Raw genomic sequence first — 1050 nt, 5'->3', positions numbered from 1 at the left:
ATCTAAATTCGGATTAATCCCGTAGTGTAGACATACCCCAACGGCGCCTGGCTCTCCAGCGGCGCGCCTTGCCCGTGCCAGCCACAGGCGCTAACCGGGGAGGCTGAGGGGGGGGGTCTATATTTTTGCCAGCCGGGAAAGGGTTAAGACGCTAAAACAAGCAGCCGAGGGTGGGGGACGTGGGGGGGAGTGATCTCTGCCGTGTCTCTCTTGCTGCAATAAATCGGCTTAAAGGACGGGAGCGCAGAAGCCAGGAAGGATTAAAGAAAAGTCTGTCTAATACACAGCCGCCGGAGAGGGAGCGGAATAAGGGAAGGCGGGGCAGGGCAGGCGAGCAATGAGTGGAGATTTCATCCAAAACTCGGGCAGCTGATCTGAATTCCTTGGGCAGCCTGCGCGCAAGCAGCCAGAGAGAGAGGCGCGCCGCCCAGGTGCAGCGTCTCCTGCTCGGTTCGGGCTCTGCCTCTCCCCCCCGATCCCCTCCTCCTTCCTCTTCCTCCCCCCCGGACGCCAGCGGGCAGCGATGTTTGACCCACGCCGCTGTCCCGCCGTCCCCGACCCTCCCATGCCCCGCTCCGGATCGCCCTGCGGAAGGCTGGGGCGCTTCTGAACCAGATGGAGTTTTTATTCCGGGGGCCAACATGCGAAAGATGAACTACCTGCGCCTTTGCTTTCTACTTTGGGACCTCCTGGATGCGGTGCTGGGTGAGTGACCCCCCCCACACCCCCGCTTTGGGGGCTTTGATTCCATCCCCCGAAGGAATGAAAAGGATCCGGGGCGGGATCCCCAGCTGGTGTAAATCAAACCTAGGGGGTAAATCCGCGCGAAGTGTTTAGCTCCGGTGGAGGATCTGGCCCCGGGTTGGATTTTGTAACGCGCTTGGATACTTTCCTGGACAGTCTCTGTGCAGCCCTTCCCTTGGGGCTAGCCGGGTTTGGGTTTCGTTGGGGGGTTGGGGCGGAGGGGGTTGGAGGCTGCAAGGGGGGGTGTTTGGGGACGTTGTTTCGTTGGGGTTGGCGGCTGCAAGGGGGGGTGTTTGGGGGCGTTGT

At 61.3% G+C, this 1050-nt stretch overlaps 1 protein-coding gene across 1 annotated transcript in view; it reads left to right on the top strand.

The window, feature by feature from the left end:
- Positions 1-438: 438 nt before the first annotated feature.
- The window catches only part of IGSF21 (immunoglobin superfamily member 21), a 262901-nt gene continuing 262289 nt past the window's right edge, over positions 439-1050 (top strand). The window contains exon 1 of the mRNA XM_026660039.2: positions 439-705. Within this exon, the coding sequence (XP_026515824.1) occupies positions 642-705 (64 nt within the window). The 5' untranslated portion in view covers positions 439-641. The remainder of the gene's footprint in view (positions 706-1050) is intronic.

This window comes from Terrapene carolina, unplaced genomic scaffold, assembly GCF_002925995.2.
Source record: "Terrapene carolina triunguis isolate 2854851 unplaced genomic scaffold, T_m_triunguis-2.0 Scaffold714, whole genome shotgun sequence".
Taxonomy (NCBI): Eukaryota; Metazoa; Chordata; order Testudines; family Emydidae; genus Terrapene; species Terrapene triunguis.
This window is presented reverse-complemented; position numbering and strand designations above follow the sequence as displayed.